Source organism: Vombatus ursinus, unplaced genomic scaffold, assembly GCF_900497805.2.
Source record: "Vombatus ursinus unplaced genomic scaffold, bare-nosed wombat genome assembly UNPS02014791.1, whole genome shotgun sequence".
Classification (NCBI taxonomy): domain Eukaryota; kingdom Metazoa; phylum Chordata; class Mammalia; order Diprotodontia; family Vombatidae; genus Vombatus; species Vombatus ursinus.
Window position 1 is genome coordinate 34,180,747 of NW_020954569.1, and position 18,975 is coordinate 34,199,721.

The 18,975-nt window shown below is 35.0% G+C and overlaps 1 protein-coding gene across 1 annotated transcript in view; it reads left to right on the forward strand.

Moving 5' to 3' along the window:
* SEMA5A (semaphorin 5A) overlaps positions 1 to 18,975 on the forward strand; it is a 651,274-nt gene that overhangs the window by 552,838 nt on the left and 79,461 nt on the right. The window contains exon 16 of the mRNA XM_027868972.1: positions 5,692 to 5,839. Within this exon, the coding sequence (XP_027724773.1) occupies positions 5,692 to 5,839 (148 nt within the window). The remainder of the gene's footprint in view (positions 1 to 5,691; positions 5,840 to 18,975) is intronic.

Here is an 18,975-nt window from a genome sequence, read left to right on the forward strand (position 1 = left end):
ATGGGATAGGCCTTCTGCAGAAGAAGGAATTTGAACTGAGACTCGAGGAAGCTGTGGAAGCTAAGTGATGAAGGCCAGGAAATAAAACAAAAACAAAAACAAAAAACTTCAAGACCAGAAGGGGCAGTGAATACAGGCACAGAGGTAGAGGTCTGTGCAATGAAAAACATACGTCGGTTTAGCTACCTCATAGACTAGGTAGATCGAAGTAAAACATAAAAACATTGGACAAATAGGAAGAGGCCTGACTGTAAAGAACTTTAAACACCAGAGGACTTTCATATTTGATCCTAATAGGAGGCACCTGTATTTATTCAGTAGGAGAATGACACGGGCAGATTTATGATTCAGGAAAATAATTTTTGTTGCTGAGTGAAGAGGAAAAAAATGTAATTTGTAAAAAAATATTGTTGGTCCTCTAATTGACTTTACAAATGCACAATAAGAACAACTTATAATGTCAAATTAAATTTTTCATTTTAATATGTCATAGAGTACTAAAAAATATTAGAAATGTATTTCATCTAACCAGAGGCATTCAGAGGAATACTTTCCTGAGCCTTCTTGCTTCACCATTATGTCAGTCTTATGCTGGAAAATAAATGATTCAATCTCAATATAGTCAGTCTTCCCAAAGTTAATAATATCCATTCTCATAATTGTATATAACTAAAAGCATATTCTAAAGTCTCACTACCTAATCTAAAACATGAGGAGATTTTTTTTAAAGAATATGTTAGTTATCAGTGGGTCAAAGGGAAATGTTTCCCATGGTAGAACAGTCTAAGTTTGGGTGCTTTCAAGGTATTTCTGCATTGGAAACAGGATACTAGACTCGATGTGTCATCCATCTCTCCCAGGGTGGCAATTCCATTTTGACTCTGTGAATGAAGACACCAGACACAGAGAGTTAAAGCCCTAGTCCTAGCATTTTCTTTTTCCCTTCTGACCTTGGGTGCTAGAGACAGGATGAGTTCAGAGGGCAGCAGTTTCACAGATGCTTGCAATGCTTGTTTTGCAGAATTGCTATAGGAATAGACGCTCTCAGGCCTGAGAAACAAGAAATTAAAAGGGAGCAAGAGCAAAGGGGAGAAAACAGTTACTGGCCGCTTGAAATGCAGCCAAAATAGAGGCCTTAATAAAACTTGCCTGAAAACCCTGGGCTCCAGTGCCATTCTCGAGTTCCCTCCTGCCGTATATCTTTACTATGAAAACATACCTGGTGTTTTCAGAGCTTGACCAGGGTAGGCAAATGTAAGGCAGCTCTTGTGCACCATGATTTATTTTCTCTTCAGAGAAAACGCAAGCTCAGTTCCAGAAACGATTTTATTTTATTAAAAGTTAAGAAGATTTTATAGGCACTTTGGTGAGGAGTTTTTCTTCTGCTCCCCATGGCACTTTTTTGAAGGTGAAATTGTGATTATGTTTCTAGAATGTCTCAACCTTTTATATTTTGAAAGGCCTAGCTTTTTGCTCCTGCTTACTGACAGACACGTGATACAATAACATTTTGAAATGAAATCTGATACAGCAAAAAGTATTTAGTTGGGAGTCAAAAAAATCCAATCCACCTCTTTGCTATTAAGAGCCTTTTAAGTCTACATTCTTGGTTCCTAATTTTTTATTATAGTCCATGATACTGAAACTTCTGTGGCCCCAGCGTTATCTCTTCAATTCAGTCATAGGACCACACATCTAGAGCTGCAAGGGATTTAGAGTTCATCTAACCCAATCCTTTCTTTTGCAGATGATAAAACTGAGTCAGAAAAAGAGACTTTCATCAACTTTTCCAAGGTTACTTAGGTATTAAATAAAAGAATCAGGATTTAAAGTTAGGTCCTGTGATGAACTATAACACTGCACTATTCCAGTAGTCTTCCTGATAGACATTTTGAATTGAATTTTCTTGTATCAATACAATTTGAGCATGACAAAGACAAATTTGCTCATTTTTCCCTTACAGCCCATCTTTATAATCAGAGTGCATGTTGCCACTGTCTACCACCTAACACCCCAAGCTAAGCAACTTTGAGAAAACTTTAACTTATTTTTGAACTCTGACTCCACACTGAATCTTAACTTTTGCATAAAATTCATTTGATCTATTTTTGTTATTCAATCATTTAAGACTCTGCGTGACCCATGGATTTTGTCCACAGAGTTTTCCTGGCAAAGACACTGGTTTGCCATTTCCTTTTCCAGTGTGTTCTAATTTTACAGGTGAGGAACTAAGGCAAATAGAGATTAAGTGATAGTCAGAAAACGAGTGTCTGAGGACACATCTGAACTCAAGTCTTCCTGACTCCAGGCCCGATGCTCTATCCAGTGCACCACATGTGTTTCTACCCTTTTCTTGTTTCTATTACCCTGGTCTAGGCACTTCTCATTTGGACTATTGCAACCTCCCCTTCATGGGGCTTCCTGACTTCAGTGCTATCCTTCTCCAAACTGCCTTTATTATCTCCAGCTCAGGTTGTCTTTGTTGTATCTTGATTCACCAATGTCCCAAAACTCCACAGAGGCTTCCTATTTAAATACAATTTAGAAGGAGAGTGGGGAGAGGAGGAACAAAAAGAAACCAATGATGGTTTCAAGGAAACTATGTTCCTTAGATCATGTGGTTGAGATCATTATCAATCCAAAGGCATATATATTCGATCCAGGGTGAAAATAGGCAACTTCCTATATAGAGAAAGTAGTCTGAAGAAGTTCATACTTTGCATCTTTCAGAACAAGTACAACACCCACTTACTGTATTTTAAAGCCTTTTCCAGAATATCTTGCTTCTTTCATTGTTTTTTGATTGCCTTAGACCTCTGCTGCTCTTTTTCTGGAGTATACCTGCTTTTTAGTGATTCCCAATTTCTTTCTTTCCCAGAGCAACCCTACCTAGAAAAGCACAATCAGCCATCCTGCCCTCTTCACATATCAAATCTTTTCTCGTATAATTTCAGTTGTTTCTGAATTCCTCGCTCCTCTATGTAGCCTTCCTGAATTGAACAGAAAGGAGCTATCTGACATTCTAGACATGAAATTGCCATTTCCTTTTCTTAACTCTAACCCCAAAGTCAGCCTTGTTTTCCATCTCTAAAAATAAAATTTCCTTCATTTGCATATGAAACATGTCATAAAAGCCTTGATCAACTTTCAAGCTTCAATAGCTTTGAACTGTACATATGTCCATATGTTTGTTTTAAAACATAAACTCAATATCAACAGGAAACAGATCTATGTAATTTCTTTGCCTTTTTTTTTAAAATTAAGGATTTTAGTGTTATACATACATACATATAAACATTCAAACGCAAACACCCATAGATACATACCTATAAACAACCATATAATTTAGGAGAAATCATATAAAGAGGTATGTGTGTATTTATATGTACATATGTATATATATTTATATATTACATATATATCATGAATATGTGTGTATGTCACATTACTTCTTGAGTCCTTCTCCTGTCCTATAAAACCTTCCTGTGAAACAAATAAGTTCAGGTGAATCAAATAAATCAACACATTATTCATGTCTAAAAATATATATCTCATTTTAAACCCATTGTCCATCATTTCTCTGATGAGAGTCATGAGAGATGCTTAATATTATCCATCCCCTGAAGTCATTGCTGGTGGGTCACTGCACTGATTAGAGTTCTTTAGTTTTTCAGTGTTGGTTTTGTTTACATTATTGGCATCATAGTAGAAAGTGTTTCCATATTTCTGCTTCCTTTACTCTGAATCAGTTTATATGAATTTTCTCAAGTTTCCCTAACTTCTTTATATTCCTTATTTTTATAGTGCAGTTACTCCATGTAATACCCTTGCTATAGTGTCATGCCAGGTTAGACAGTGGCCTAATTAGAAAGAACAATAGCCTGACAGGAAAACCTGGTTTAAGTCTCATCTCTTCTATTAATTGACTATTGACCTTGGTCTTCATTTCTTTGAGCCTCAACTTACTCACTTACAAAATAAGACTATTAGACTAAATAATATCTGAAGTCTTTATTAACACTTCTGTAATTGGATGGACTGAGTGAATGTGTGATGATGACAGTGATGATAATTCCTGCTTCATGTGCAGGTAAAGGAGTGATGTCTGTGTTTTTGACTGGGAATTAGCACAGGAAAGAGATAAAAAGGTCTTATATTCTGTGCATTGTTTGGTAGGCTAGCCTATTCTTCACAGGTACACTGTCAGAATTTAAATATTCCCTCCAATATTCTCGGAGCACCTGATTCTATTTCATATCAAATCACTATTAAGCTCCCTACAGATTCAGAGGATGCTAGATTTAGACCCTTCCCTTTACACTTCAGACATCCAAGGCCTAGGAAGGATAATGGCTTTCCAAATCACATACTATTTGGCAGAGCCAGCTTTTGAAGTCAGGTCTTCAGGCTCAAAATCCAGGGTTCTTTCTACTTTATTATACTGCCTCCTCTTTGGACCTAAACAGCATTCAAACTAAAGTCAGTAAATCATAGAAAGCCATATGCTCTGTCTGCAAATATCAATAGCTGGACTTTGAAATTTGCAAATTCCAGGTTCAGTACTGAAATTTAAAAAAAATGCAAATATGAGGAAACTCGGAGGATCCATCGGGCATTGGGTAAAAGAATACTAGCGAGCAACAGAAGCAGCAATGTCGAATATTGTGGATAGAGTGCAACACAGAGTCAGGAACAAGTGATTTCAAAACCTACTTCTAACACTTACTAGCAGTATGACCATGAACAAGTCGCTTCCTTCCTTTTTTGAACCTCCTATTCTTCATCTGCAACATCAGGATAATGATACTTATAACTGCTACCTTACAAGACTGTTTTAAGACTTACGTGCAATGACATATGGACTAACCTTTCAAAATTTAAAATGTTATAAAAGTCAGTTTTCATTATCATCATCATCATCACCATCATCATCATAATCATCATCATCTTCAATACAAAGAATATCTGAAATCTTTGCTCATCGTTGTATTAAGATCATTGAAAGAGAAATTATAATCCTAGATATATGTTTTTCTAATTTAGTTTGTTTGACATCCCTGTGAGAAATCTAAATTAGATTAAAGGTAACATAGGTCAAAGGTAATATAATCAAAATACAGTAGTACATTGAAGGAGGTATACAAGAAAAAAAAATGCGGTACTAAAAATAAGGAGCATGCTTTATCTTTCCTATTACTTATAAAATTAGATTATTAGAATGGCTGGAATAGAGAAGCTAGTGATTTGAACATAGGGTAAGAGATTAGTTCTAAATGAGTTTTGACTAGCTTTCTTTTCCCAACCCTCCTCTACTTTAAAATATATATACTTGGAAAGTGAATTCCCTACAGAGTCATTTTCTTAATATTCCTCATGTTCAGGTATCTGTATTTGAAGGTTTGTTTGTTTTTTTCCTTTTACTTGGCTGCATAGGAAGATCAATCCTGCATTGTGAGTTCAGCATTTTCTTCATTGTCTACTGTGCATCACCTTGTCTGTCTGTACACAGCATGGCCAATGCTACATCTGCCTCATTCAACATGCAACCACTCCAAAGATAAAAAGCTCCTACACGTAGAGCATGTCCATGTGTTAAACATCTGGCCCAGTGATGGACGAAGGAGACGTTGGAGGCCTTCTGTTACACTTAAACAATTTCCTTTTTTTTTTTTTTGGTTTCCCCTGTCACAGATACTGTAATGAACATTTGCTGTGCCCTCCACACATGTTTTGGACAGGCTGGGGTCCATGGGAACGTTGCACTGCCCAGTGTGGGGGTGGGATCCAAGCTCGGCGCAGGACCTGTGAGAATGGGCCTGACTGCCCAGGCTGTAATGTGGTGAGTAGCTCCATCCCTAACCCCACCTTCCCAGAAAAGTCCATTGCATGCACAAAAACCACAAATGCTATGTGAATCGTACATTTTTCTCTTGTTTAAAAAATAATTTCAAGAGAATATTATGCTGTTAACTGAGGCCTTCTTCAACTAAATATCAACACATGGGATGAAATGTTTGTAGACAGTTCTGATTTCTGTGCTAACAGAGAAAATTCGGTATGCTTACTTTGAGTCAGCACATTAAAGATTGGGAAAATGGGAGGAATTTTTCACATATTGGACACGTACTAAATTTCTGAGTAAAGGATAAAATTTGTCATTCTGAGGTTCGTCAGAATCTATGGTCCTTTATGTTAGCACACGTGGATGCCAATTCTTAATGAATAAAAGGCAGCTCATGGTTTTGTTTTTCCTTCATCGTGGCAGAGTTCTGTTTCCTTTAATGCTCTAAATCCACAAATTAAATCCTCCTTCTAAAAGCACTTTAAACACTTTTCAAAGGGTCAGTTGTCCTTCTTTCTGAAACTCTCAGGATATATTGAGCAAATTCAAGGTCTGCTGGTCTTTCAAAATATTTGCCTTTCTGTGGTGCCATTCACCAAAGAAAATGCATGGCAGAGAGTCTGTGTTTAAAATTCTCTGAGGTGAAGAAGTTAAACAAGAATGCAACTTGGAATTTTTCCACATTGATCTTTTCAGTTAATCATATAATACTTACATTCCTTGGTTTGTAAGACTGAGCAATATTTCTGTGCTTCCATGTGATGTATTTTCAGACTGGAGTAAAAATTACACATCCCAGGTAGCCTTGGGGAATTCTTCAAGACAGAAAGTGTTATGAGGTGCTTTGTCAGATATTTCACCTGACCCAATGAGATTTTGTTTCTGGGATATGTGATTAGATTTCTTCTCTTTCACCTTGGCAAAGATATTGTAGTAATGTTATCAGTTTCTAACACTGAATATACAGCCAGTTACTCCTGTGTCTGGCTATAACAGTCTTGGATTCAGTTAATCCTCATCTTTAACTATTCATAGGATAGGCCATTTTTATATCCCTGTGTTTGTTGGCTTTTCAAATGCTCCATTTCACTTAAAACCAATTTAGAAAATGAAATACTTTCACTATAAAAATTTCAATGTTCTTGATAAAAGATTTAAGTGTGATAACGAAGTATGGTATTTATTAAATCTCAGTGGCTTGGAGTCTGAGCACGGGAGCTTAGCAGCTATATATCAGAGCTGTTCTCATCAAAAGGGAGCTGTGAGGACAGTGGTAGGGCCAACATGATTTGCTTGCACATTTGTTCCTGAGAGCTTTGCATCAAGGGGAAATGAGCAAACTGAAGAGCACTTTAGGATGGCTTCTAATTGCTTATTGACTTCCACAATTATATTCATAAAATCTAAGAACATTTCTATCAAGGGAAGAGTGTAGTCTGTCCTTTGTGGTCAATAGGATCCATATGAATATGTTTGATTATATATGTAAACACTGAAACTTTTCCAAAATAATTTTAAATGTAGTTATTGATTAATTTATTCTTACAAGCACCTATTCCTTTCTAGAGGAAAAATAAATGTAATTTATTTCAGAAGATATTTGGGCCCATTTATTCTAATTTCTGTCTCTACTGAAGTAGGAATGCTGACTCTGGCATCCTGAGATATTTAGAGAGGATGAGTGATGAGCTTTGTTTTTTTCAATTCTTTAGAAGTTGATGAAAAATGGATCATTTCAATTAAATTTCTACATATATATGAATATATGTTTATGTATATATATATATATTTGTGCATGTATTCACACATACACCTATCTGTGTACATATATATGCATATATGTATATGTGTGTATATATATATATGTGTGTGTATATATATATGGGGGGCAGGGAGACAGAGAGGAGAGAAGGAGCAAATCACTGCAACAGACTTATACATCATAATTCTAATTAAGGTGGTGTTTTCAATATACGAAAATAGATTTAGAGATGGAAGGAACCTTAGAAGATCATAAGGTATACTTCTCTCATTTTAAATGTGAAGAAATTGAGGGTTCTTTGCCTCCAAATCAATTACTTTTACCACTGTGTCATATTGCTTACTGATTAATTACAAAATATCAGATTTTAACTATTTTTCTTTCTGAGCTCAGGCTAAGTAAAAAGCACACTAATGTAATATCATTCAAATGTTGCAATATTTTGAATATTTGTAGCATAATAGTATAACAAGGTTCTAGAAAAAATGGATTTCCTCATGGCTTTGAAGGGCTCAATAAAAGTACCATTAGATGTTTCCATGTTACAAAATAGCTGAGAACATTTAATTCTTTTGTCATTATTGGGTTGTTGTGGTTATGTTATATAAAGTTTTTTTTTAGCATTATTGAAATCATTGCCATTAATAAGTACTATTAAAATAGGTCCTCTCCCAGCATTTGGATAAATCATAATTTTTTTGTTTTTATTGAAAACTGTAAAATGAAGTTAATTTTTATGACAACAAAATAATAATTTCTAGCATTTATATAACATCTTAAGATTTTCAAAATATATATGTATAAAAGTACATATGTGTGTATATATGCATATGCATGTCTATATACATGTGTATATATATGCATACATATATATTATTTCATTTGATTCTCACAACCTTTTGAGGTGGAAACCATTATTATTACCATTTTATAGATGAGGAAACAGACTGAGAGAGGTTAAGCAACTTGTCCAAGGTTATACAGCTAATAAATATCTGAGGCAGGATTTGAATTCAGATCTTCCTGCCTCTAACCACTCATAACACTACCACCTAGCATATAAGAGTTCTGATTAAAGAATATTAATAATATAATTGTGTCCTGGATGTTCAAGTTCTGACTTGCTTAAGAGTATTTTTTTTATTAGCAATCAAGGAGACATTATTTTAAGAAATCCACTCTAAGGGTCAAAACAAACAGATTGGATTCTAGGGGCAACTGTACTTCCAATTAATGACATGACCTTGAGCACATCTTGTAACCTATCTAGGCCTGACTTTTCTCATTTGCAAGATGAAGAGTATTGTCAAATATTTACAAAATTCCCCATAACTTGAAATGCTGTGATTCTATGACTTTATTACAACTTCTGTGGACTCCAGGGCTCTTAGTGTACCATTTAAAGAAATCTTCCTGCACTACCTATGACTCATCTTTTGCCTTGAGTTGAGAAATATATATCAGTGTTTTCTTTATTTAATATGGTATATTGAGAATGAGGTAACCAAGTTTCTATAAAAAACTATTTACTATCACAATATAACTTTATAATTTAAGAAACTCTATGTTTAAGAGATGTCTTTTGATGAAGTAGAGTCAGGAAGGCCTTAGTTCAAATTCTGCTTCTGAAAAAAGTCTGACTGTGTGACCCAGAAAAAAATCATTTAATGTCTTAGAGATTTTGACAACTCTCATTAGATTATATATTGGAGAAGAGTTGCTCAGCTGCACTGGTAGAAAAAGTTTCCTCTCTGGAAGTCCACTATACCAATAAAATCAGAATTTTTGGACCCCTTCCCCCAACATCATCACCAGGTGGGAGGGAGTAATTGCTGATATATCTCAGAACCAAAAATCCCTTCCTGTAAATTTTTGGATGAAAAAGATTTATTCTCAAAGAAGGTACAAAATATTTCCAGACTTCTAGGGGTAGAGGCAAGATGATAGAATTAAGAAGCACTTGGCCAAGCTCCCTCAACATTCCTTTCCAAACAACTTTTTTTAAAAATGCCTCAAATCGAATTCTAGAGTGACAGAGCCAACAAAAGGTCAGAGTGAGGCATTCTTTCAGCCCAAAACAGCATAATATATCAAAAAGAGAGATTTATGCTATGGGGGTGAGGTTAGAACAGGGCCAAGGTGGATAAAGTACCAGTGGTGTGAAAAGTAGTGGTAACAGAAGCAGCAGCAACTTCAGGAGCTCCCAAGACAGAGATGGTAAGGGGAACTGGCATCTGTTCAGAAAGGGAATACATGGCATCCCAGTGCTATTACTTGATACAGGACCAAATACTATTTGGCAACTCCATTTCCTTTACCTACCTTTGGGTCATAGTTCAAGATTAAAGAGAAGCATTTTTAGTCAAGAGGCATTGGAAGCCTGGAGTGGCAGTATCACTTCTGGCCCTAAAGGATCAGAGACTCTGAGGAAGTATAGTACTTCCAGTCTCAAAGGAAGAGGTGCCCTTAGGAGTATTATCTATTATAATCCCAACAGACAGGGGCCCTTCCTGAGTAAGGACTAAAGTGCAAACTAGGGGCAGCTAGGTGGCGCAGTGGATAGACTGGTCCTGAAGTCAGGAGGACCTGAGTTCAAATCTGGCCTCAGACCAAACACTTGACACTAGCTGTGTGACCCTGGGCAAGTCACTTAACCCCAATTGCCTAAAAAATAAAAAGTGCAAACTAGAAGAGCAGTGATCACACCACTCCTCAGATCACACCACCTGGAAAGCACTGAAAATGTCCAAAGCCCCAGAACTAGCTGTAAAAGCAGCAGGGTGAGAAAACTCAAAGCTTGAGACAGAGCTTTCCCCTGTTCCCCCAACACCAAGAACATAGCCCAACATTAACATAAAGTTGCATGAAGAAATAGGGCATCAAAATGAGCAAACAAAAATAAGAAAGAAAGAAAAAAAAAGAACCTGATAAAAAAACTACTATGATGACATAAACTCAGAAGATAACAAAATCAAAACAACTTCAAGCAAAGCCTCAAAGGAAAAAAAAAATAAGAATTTGACATGGACACAGGCCCAATAAGAATTCCTGGAAGAGCTAAAAAATATTTTTAAAAATCAAATAATAGTGGTGGAGGAAAAATAAGTAAAGAAATGGAAGAAAAGGAAGAAAATTATGAAAAGGCAATTAACAGTTTGGGAAAAAAAGGCAAAAAATACTGAAGAAAATAAAATCTTAAAAAAAATAAAGAATTGGCCAAATGGAAAGAAAGGTACAAAAGCTCACTGAGGAAAATAATTCCATAAAAAAATTCCCTAAAAATTCCTTAAAAATTAAAATTGGACAAATGGAAGCTAATGACTCCATGAGGCATCACAAAACAATAACACAAAGTCAAAAGAATGAAAAAATATGAAATATCTCATTTGAAAGAAAACAGACCTGGATATAGATTTAGAAGAGATAATTTGATAATTGTTGGATTACCTGAGAGCCATGATCAAAGAAAGAGCCTACACATCATATTTCAGGAAATTATCAAGGAAAACTATCCTGACATCCTAGAACTAAAGGGTAAAACAGAAATTTAAAGAAGCCACCAAACACCATGTAAAAGAAGTACCAAAATGAAAACTGCCAGGAATATTATGGCCAAATTTCAGAGATCCCAGGTCAAAGAGAAAATACTTTCAACATCCAGAAAGACACCATTCAAATAGCATAGATCCACAGTCAGGAACACACAAAATTTATCAGCTTCCAGGTTAAAGGAACAGAGGGTTTAGAATATGATATTACAGAAGGCAGAAGAGCTAGATTTACAACAAAAAATAACCTATCCAGCATAACTGAATCTAATGCTTCAAGGAGAAAAAAAAAGGGATATTTAATGAAATAGAGGACTTTTGAGCATTCCTGATGAAAAGACCTGAGGTGAATAGAAAATCTGGTTTTCAAATATGACTCAAGTGAAGCATAAAAAGGTAAATATAAAAGAGGAATCATACAGGACTTACTCAATAAGGTTAAAATGTTTACCTTTCCATATGGGATGTTGATATCTATATCTTCTAAGAATTTTATTATTTTTAAGACAGAAGGATTCTACATAGAAAGAGAGTGTGGGAGTGAGTGAATTAGGTTGGGATGATGTTAAAAAAAATAGACAGACAAAGGAGAGACTTTGCACTGGGAGAAGGGGGAAAGGAGAAGAAGAGAGGGGAAAATTATTTCACATAAAAGAGGCACACAAAGAAGAGCTTCTTCAGTGGGGAAGAAAAGGCAGGGTGGAGGTGGATAGGCAGTGTTTGAACCTTACATTGAAGTAGGTTCAAAAAGGGATCTAGATAGATATGTATACAAATACATATACACATATATGTGTGTGTGTGTGTGTGTGTGTGTGTGTGTACACAATTGGTAATAGAAATCTATCTTATTCAACAGGGAAGTAAGAGGGGAAGGGGATAAATAAAGAGGAGCTGATAAAAGAATGAGCACATAAAAGAAGAGTACTCAGAGACAATACAGATTTTAGAGGAGGGATAGGATAAAAAGAGAAAGATAAACAGAAGAAAATAGGTTGGAGGGAAATGCACAGCTAGTAACCATAGCTATGAATGTGAATAGGATGAATTTACACAGAAAACAGAAGTAGATAGCAGAATGGATTAGAGACTAGAATCTGACAATATGTTTTTTACAAGAAAAACTCTTGAAGCACAGGCACACAGACCCTCGCACACAGACACTCACACACACACACACACACACACACACACAGGGTTGAAATAAGAGACTAGAACAGGATCTATTATGCTTCACCTGAAGAAAAAAAAAGGGGGTGGGAGTAACAATCATGATCTCAGACAAAGAAAAGCAAAAATAGCCTAATTAAAAGGGATAAGCAGGGAAACCACATCTTGTTAAGAAGAAACTATAAACAATGAAATAATATCAATACTAAACATATATGACCCAAATGCTACAGTATCCAAATTCTTAAAAGAAAAGTTAAATGAATTACAGGAGGATGTCAATAGTAAAACTGTACTAGTGGAGGATCTCAACTTTTTAATTTCAAAGTTAGATAAATCTAATCACAAAATAAATAAGAAAAAATCAAGGAGATTAATAGAATCTTAGATTCTATTGATAAGATATTGATATTGATGTTGATATGATAGATGTCTGGTGAAAATAGAATGGATCTAGAAAGAAATATTCCTTTTTCTCAGCTGTACATAGCACTTTACAAAAATTGACCATGCAAATACTGAAAAGGGACACTTTTCAGACAATAATGCAATAAAAATTACATTCAATAAAGGGGCATGGAAGATTAAAAGCTAAATTAAAAGCTAACTGGAAATTAAATACTCTAATCCTAAGGAATGAATGGGTCAAAGAACAAATCATAGAAACAATCAATAATTCTCTTAAAGAGAATGACAACAATAAGTCAACATTCCAAAATTTGTGGAATGCAGATAAAGCAGCACTTAGGGAAAAAAATCTCCAAATGCATATATCAATAAAATAGAGAAAGAACAGATCCATGAATTGGGCATGTAACTAAAAAAAAAAAACCTAGAAAAAGAACAAATTTTAAAGTCCCCAATTAAACACCAAAATGGAAATTCTCAAAAAAAAGGAAATTCTGAAAAAAAAATAGAAAGTAAAATAAAATCATTGAACTAATAAAACTAAAAGATGATTTCATGGAAAAAATAATAAAGTAGATAAAACGCTGTTTAATTTGATTTTAAAAAGAAGAAAACCGAATCACTAGTATCAAAAGTAAAAAAAAAAAGTGAATGCAACTAACATTGCATGAAGATGAAATTAAAGTAATTTTGGGCATTACTTTTCCTAATTATATGCCAGTAAGACTGACCATCTAAGTAGAATAGGTGAATAATATATGTACTTTCCAGATTAACCAAAGAGGAAATAAAATACTTTAATAATCCTATCTTTGAAAAAGAAATTAGATAAACTATCAACAACTCCCTAAGAAAAAAATCCCCAAGCCTAGATGGATTCACAAGTAACTTCTACCAAACATTTAAAGAATAATTAATCTGAATACTATGTAAACTATTTGAAAAAGTAGGTAAAGAAGGAGTCCTACCAAGTTCCTTTTTATGATACACTTTTTGTTTTGATACTTAAACTAGTAAGAGCAAAAACAGAGAGAGAAAACTATAGACCTTTTTCCTTAATGCATATTGATCCAAAATTTTTGAATAAAATATTAGAAAAGAGATTATATGATATCACAAAGATCATACACTGTCACCAGATGGGATTTTTGCCAGGAATGTTAAGCTGGTTCAACACCAGGAAAACTCTCAGCATAATTGGTCATATCAATAACAATAACAACAGAAATCATATGATTGTATCAATAGATGCTGAAAAAGCCTTTGACAAAATACAACACACATTCCTATTGAAAACGATAGAAAGCATAAGAATTAATGGAACCTTCCTTAAAGCGATAAGTAGTATCTCTCTAAAACCAAGAGCAAGTACTATCTGTCAGATGGATAAACTTGAAGCTTTCCCAATAATATCATGAGTGAGGCAAGAATGTTTATTATAACCACTCTCATTCATAGAATGCTAGTGATAGCCATAAGACGTGAAAAAGAAATAGAAGAAATTAGAATTCACAATGAGGAAACAAAACTATCACACTTTTCAGATGATATGATGTTATACTTACAGAATCCTAAAAAAAAAAAACCAAAAACCTAAAAAGGTAGTTGAAATAATTAACAACTTCAACAAAGTTTCAGGATATAAAATAAACCAACATAAATCATCACCATTTCTATATATTACCAAAAAGTCCAGGAGCAAGAAATAGAAATATAAGTTCCTTTTAAAATAACTATAGACAATATAAAATACTCAAGATAAATTCAGGAACCGTATGAAGACAATCACAAAACATTTTTCACACCAATAAAGACAGACTTAAATAACTGGAAAAGTATTTATTGCTCATGCATAGACTGAGCTAATATAATAAAAAATGACAGTTCTACCTAAGTCAGTTTACTTACTCAGTGCCATAACAAACTACTAAAAAAATTATTTTATAGTGCTAAAAAAATAACAAAATTCACCTGGAAAAACAAATGGTCTGGGGCAGCTAGGTGGCTCAATACAGCACCAGCCCTAAAGTCAAGAGGACCCGAGTTCAAATCTGACCTCAGATCAAATGCTTGACACTTACTAGCTGTGTGACACTGGGCAAGTCACTTAACCCCAATTGCCTTAAAAAAAAAAGGTCAAAAATGTCAAAGGAATTACTGAAACAAAAATGTGAAGGAAGATGGCCTAGCAGTAGCAGTTTTCAAACATAAAGCAATCATCATCAAAATATCCTGGCGCTTGCTAAGAAATTGAGTGGTAGATCAATGGAATTGACTAGGTTCACCATACGGAGTAGTAAATGACCATAGTAATCTAATGTTTCACAGACCCAAAAGTCAAGCTTTCGTAGAAAGAACTAAATATTTGACAAAAATTGTTGGGAAAACTGGAAAGCAATTTGGCAGAAATTAGGCATAGACATAGACCAACATCTCACACCATATACTGACATAAGAACAAAATGGATACATGATGTAAACATAAAGGGTAATAACAAAAGCACATTAGGAGAGCATGGAAAAATGTACCTGTCAGATCTCTGGATAAAAGAAGAGTTTGTGACCAAATGAGATAGAGGGGATTAAAGGAAGTAAAATAGATAATTTTGATTACATGAAATAAAAAAAAGGTTTTCTTAAATCCAATGCAGTGAAAACTAGAAGGAAAATAGGAAACTGGGAAAAATATTGCAGCAAGTTTCTCTGATAAAGGCCTCATCTCTCAAATATATAGGGAACTGAGTCAAATTTATAAGAACATGAGTCATTCACCAGTTGAGAAATGGTCAAAGTATACCACCAAACAGTTTTTAGAAGAAGAAATCAAAGCTATCAATAGTCAGATGAAAAAATGCTCTGAATCACTACTGATTAGGGAAATGCAAATTAAAACAAGCCTGAGGCACCACTTCAAACTTACCAGATTGGCAGCATGACAGAAAAGGAAAATGATAAATGCTGCAGGGGATGTGGAAAAAATGGGACACTAATGCCCTATTAGTGGAGTTCTGAACTAGTTCAACAATTTGGAACTATGCTGAAAGGGCCACAAAACTAAAAAAAGTTTAAATTTTTTACATGCAATTGGGAAATATTTAATAAAATAAGCAAAAATAAATTGTAGTTAGGGCACAATTTTTTTTAATACTAGAATCACTGATTAGTCAAGATAGCCTTCTCTGCCCTGGCTTTTGTCTGCATCTGGTCCCCTGTCAGCATATAACCTGAATTGAAGCAGAATGTATAGAAACCTGGCATAAAAATAATACATGTGATAAAAATCTCAGAGGTTTTAGTGTACCTTAAGCTCAACATAAGTTAACAATATGCCATGACCGTCACAAAGTCTGATGTCGGCTACCACATTAACTTATAGTATCTAAAATGAAGGAGAAGAAAATGCCACTTTCCTCTACTCTGGTCAGAACAAATCTGGAATATTTTATTTATTGCTGCTTGCTACAGTTTAGGAAAGATATCAGTGAGCAAGAATTCATCCAAAGGACAAAAAATATACTACTACTGCTGCTGCTGCTGCTACTACTACTACTATTTGTTGTTATTCAGTTGTTCCCAATTCTTCACGACCCTGTGGACCATACTGTCCCTGGGGTTTTCTGTGCAAAGATACTGGAATGGTTTGACATTCCTTCTCCAATGAATTAAGGCAAATGGAAGTTAAGTGACTTGCCCAGAGTCTAGTAGGTGTCTGAGATCAGATCTGAACACAAGTATTCCTAACTCCAGGCCCAATGTGCTATCCACTGAATCACCTAGCTGCCACTACTACTACTACCACCACTACTACTACTACCACTACAACTACTGCTACCACCATCCCCCCCCACCACTACCACTACTACCATTACTAATGATGATGATGATAGTAATGGTAAGTAGCATTTATATAACGCTTTAAGATTTGCTAAGCACTGAAATTTTATCTCATTTTATTTATTTATACTGGTGAGCAAACTTAAATTGTACCTTGAAGATTGATTGAGAGGAGATATTTAGCTTGGAAGAAAAGAAAATATATGATAGGCATGTTAGCTGTCTTTAGGTTTTGAAGTAGCATAATCTAGAAAAGAGTATTTGCTTAGTCTCCAGAGGAAGAGCTAGGAGCATTTGTTAAAAGCTGCAAAGGGACAAATTTCTGCTCAGTGTAAGAAAAGTTTTCTAATAAATAGAGTTGTATTAGGTGGAATGAAACACAAGTAGATCCCAAATAGAGTGATTAATGATATTTGTAAAGTGTTTCATTATTTGAATTCTTATTTCATATTTCTGTTGGTTTGGAAACAGTGGTACCACTCAGGGGATTCATTATTTTCACTAATCAGGATCAGACTGAAGAGATACAGATTTTTTGAGCATTTGAAGGGACCTCAGTAGTTATCTAGTTCAACAGATGCAGAAAAATAATATCCACTATGAGTTGAAAGGAGGGAGGGATAGAATGAGAGTAACATTTATTAATAGTTTCTGTGTGCCAGCCACTGTATACAAATATTCCTGGGGATAGAAAAAATATAAGTAAGCAAAGCAATCCCTGCCCTCAAGCAGCTTGCATTGAAGTAGATGATCACCTTGTAAGTGGTCATCTGGCCTCTGCCTAAAGATCTCTAGGGAGGGGAACCCATCACCACTATAATCAGTGTTGCACTCCTAGAGGATTTCAAGTAAAATCTGAATGCCCATAGTTACAGATACAGTAGAGAAATTTTGGGGAAGATATGGGCTGAACAATATTTTGGTTCTTTCCAGTGCTGGAATTGTCACTTTATGAAGTTAACTATGTTATAATAGTCATCTTCCTTCCTCATTCTATTCCTCCTCTTACCTAGTTAATCAGTCATGTTCACATTAATATTGTGACTTTTGTTTTTTGCACAATGAAGTAAGATCTAAACAGAAGTTGCCCTTCTTTCTGCTCTGGGAAATTGAATGGAGACATCTTTCTCATAGTGAGGGAAATTGATTATCAAAATCTATATCTACTGATGTTTTCAGAAAATTTGCTGATAAATGGTATTTATAGTTTTTAATCCCAAGATTATCAAATATATATAACATATTTTAGATGATTAAAGCTAAAGCATAGTTCTCTCCAGAGTTTACCTATAAAACTGAATTGTATGCAAGCCATGCTTTTCAAATTCACTTCACTATAAGAATCTATTATTTTGTCAGATTGGATACTGTCTCCCTTAGCCTCTCCTACTATAGAAGATAACTTAATGTGTTCCTGCAACCAAAAGATTCATAAGCTTCTTATGGACTGGTGGCCAGGCCCCTGATAAGTTTCTTAATATTTCAGGCAGGTAATGTTTCTTTCTTTTCTTTTTAATATTTTTTATTAATTTATTTCTTTTAGTTTTCAACATTCACTTCCACAAGATTGTGAGTTCCAAATTTTCTCCCCATCTCGTCCCTCCTTCCAACCCCAAGACAATGTGCATTCTGAATATCCCTTTCCCTAATCTGCCCTCCCTTCTATCTGCCCTAACCCCTTCTCTTATGCTCTTCCCCTTCTATTTTCCTGTAGCGCAGGATAGATTTCTATACTCCTTTGCCTGTATATCTTACTTCTCAATTCATGTGAAACAATTTTTAACATTTGTTTTTAACACTTTGGGTTCCAAATTTTCTCCATTCCTTCCTCCCCACCCACCCTCATTGAGAAGCCAAGCAATTCAATACAGGTTATACATGTGTAGTTTTGCAAAACACTTCTATATTAGTCATGTTGTGAAAAACTAACTATATTTCCTTTCATCCTATCCTGCCCCCCGTTTATTTTATTTTCTCTTTTAACCCTTTCCCTCCTCAGAAGTATTTGCTTATGATTACCTCCTCCCCCAATCTGTCCTCCTTTCTCTCATCCCCCTCTCTTATCTCTTCCCACTATTTCCCTGTAGGGTAAGATAAATTTCCATACCCAACTGAGTGTGTATGTTATCCCCTCCTTAAGCCAAATCTGATGAGAATAAGATTCACTCATTTGCTCTCACCTTCCCCCACTTCCCCTCCACTGTAAAAGCTTTTTCTTGTCTGTTTTATGTGAGATAATTTACCCCATTCTACCTCTCCCTTTCTCCTTCTCCTAGTATAATCTTCTCTTGCCCCTTAATTTCATTTTTAGATATCACACCTTCATCTTCAACTCACCCTGTACCCTCTATCTGTCTGTCTGTCTGTCTATCTATCTATATGTATATATAATTTTTTCCCTCCAACTACCC